Below are 1,096 nucleotides of genomic sequence, written 5' to 3'. Positions count from 1 at the left end.
AGGTCAAGGACTCTGAGGATGATGAAGGTCAAGGACTCTCCTGATGAAGGCCAAGGACTCTCTGAGGAGGATGATGAAGGTCAAGGACTCTCCTGATGAAGGCCAAGGACTCTCTGAGGAGGATGATGAAGGTCAAGGACTCTCCTGATGAAGGCCAAGGACTCTCTGAGGAGGAGGAGGAGGATGAAGGCCAAGGGCTCCTCAAAGCTCTTCAAGGTGGAGGATGAAGCCCAAGAGCTTGAGGAGGATGGTGATGAAGGTTGAGGACTCTTCATTGACCACGGTGAAGGTTGAGGACTCTCCATGAGGATGATGAAGGTTGAGGACTCTTCATTGACCATGATGAAGGTTGAGGACTCTCCAATGACTGTGGGGACTCTCCAATGACCATGGTGAAGGTTGGGGACTCTCCAATGTCCATGGTGAAGGTTGGGGACTCTCCAATGACCATGGTGAAGGTTGGGGACTCTCCAATGTCCATGGTGAAGGTTGGGGACTCTCCAATGACCATGGTGAAGGTTGGAGACTCTCCAATGTCAATGATGAACGTTGAAGAATCTCCATGATGACGACGAAGACCAAGGACTTGAAGATCATCATGGTGAAGGCTGGGGACTCTCCAATGACCATGACCAAGGTTGGGGACTCTCCAATGACTGGGGACTCTCCAGTGACCGTGGTGAAGGTTGGGGACTCTCCATTGACCAGGATGAAGGTTGGAGACTCTCCAATGTCCATGGTGAAGGTTGGGGACTCTCCAATGTCCATGGTGAAGGTTGGGGACTCTCCAATGTCAATGATGAACGTTGAAGAATCTCCATGATGATGACGAAGACCAAGGACTTGAAGATCATCATGATGAAGGTTGGGGAGTCTCCAATGAAGGTTGGGGAGTCTCCAATGAAGGTTGGGGACTCTCCAATGACCATGGTGAAGGTTGGGGACTCTCCAATGACCATGGTGAAGGTTGGGGACTCTCCAATGTCAATGATGAACGTTGAAGAATCTCCATGATAATGAAGAAGACCAAGGACTTGAAGATCATCATGATGAAGGTTGGGGACTCTCCAATGACCATGATCAAGGTTGGGGACTC

The 1,096-nt window shown here is 50.2% G+C and overlaps 1 protein-coding gene across 1 annotated transcript in view; it reads right to left on the bottom strand.

Annotated features, from left to right (window-relative positions):
- LOC108510485 overlaps positions 1–1,096 on the bottom strand; it is a 2,205-nt gene continuing 1,109 nt past the window's right edge. The window contains exons 2-6 of the mRNA XM_017840169.1: positions 1,052–1,075; positions 625–983; positions 306–475; positions 81–143; positions 1–50 (exon numbers count right to left, since the gene is read on the bottom strand). Coding sequence (XP_017695658.1) covers positions 29–50; positions 81–143; positions 306–475; positions 625–983; positions 1,052–1,075 — 638 coding nt within the window. The 3' untranslated portion in view covers positions 1–28. The remainder of the gene's footprint in view (positions 51–80; positions 144–305; positions 476–624; positions 984–1,051; positions 1,076–1,096) is intronic.

This window comes from Lepidothrix coronata, unplaced genomic scaffold (genome assembly GCF_001604755.1).
Source record: "Lepidothrix coronata isolate B3197 unplaced genomic scaffold, Lepidothrix_coronata-1.0 Scaffold1034, whole genome shotgun sequence".
Classification (NCBI taxonomy): Eukaryota; Metazoa; Chordata; class Aves; order Passeriformes; family Pipridae; genus Lepidothrix; species Lepidothrix coronata.
The sequence above is the reverse complement of the archived record's forward strand: the minus strand, read 5'-3'. Positions and strand labels throughout refer to the sequence as shown.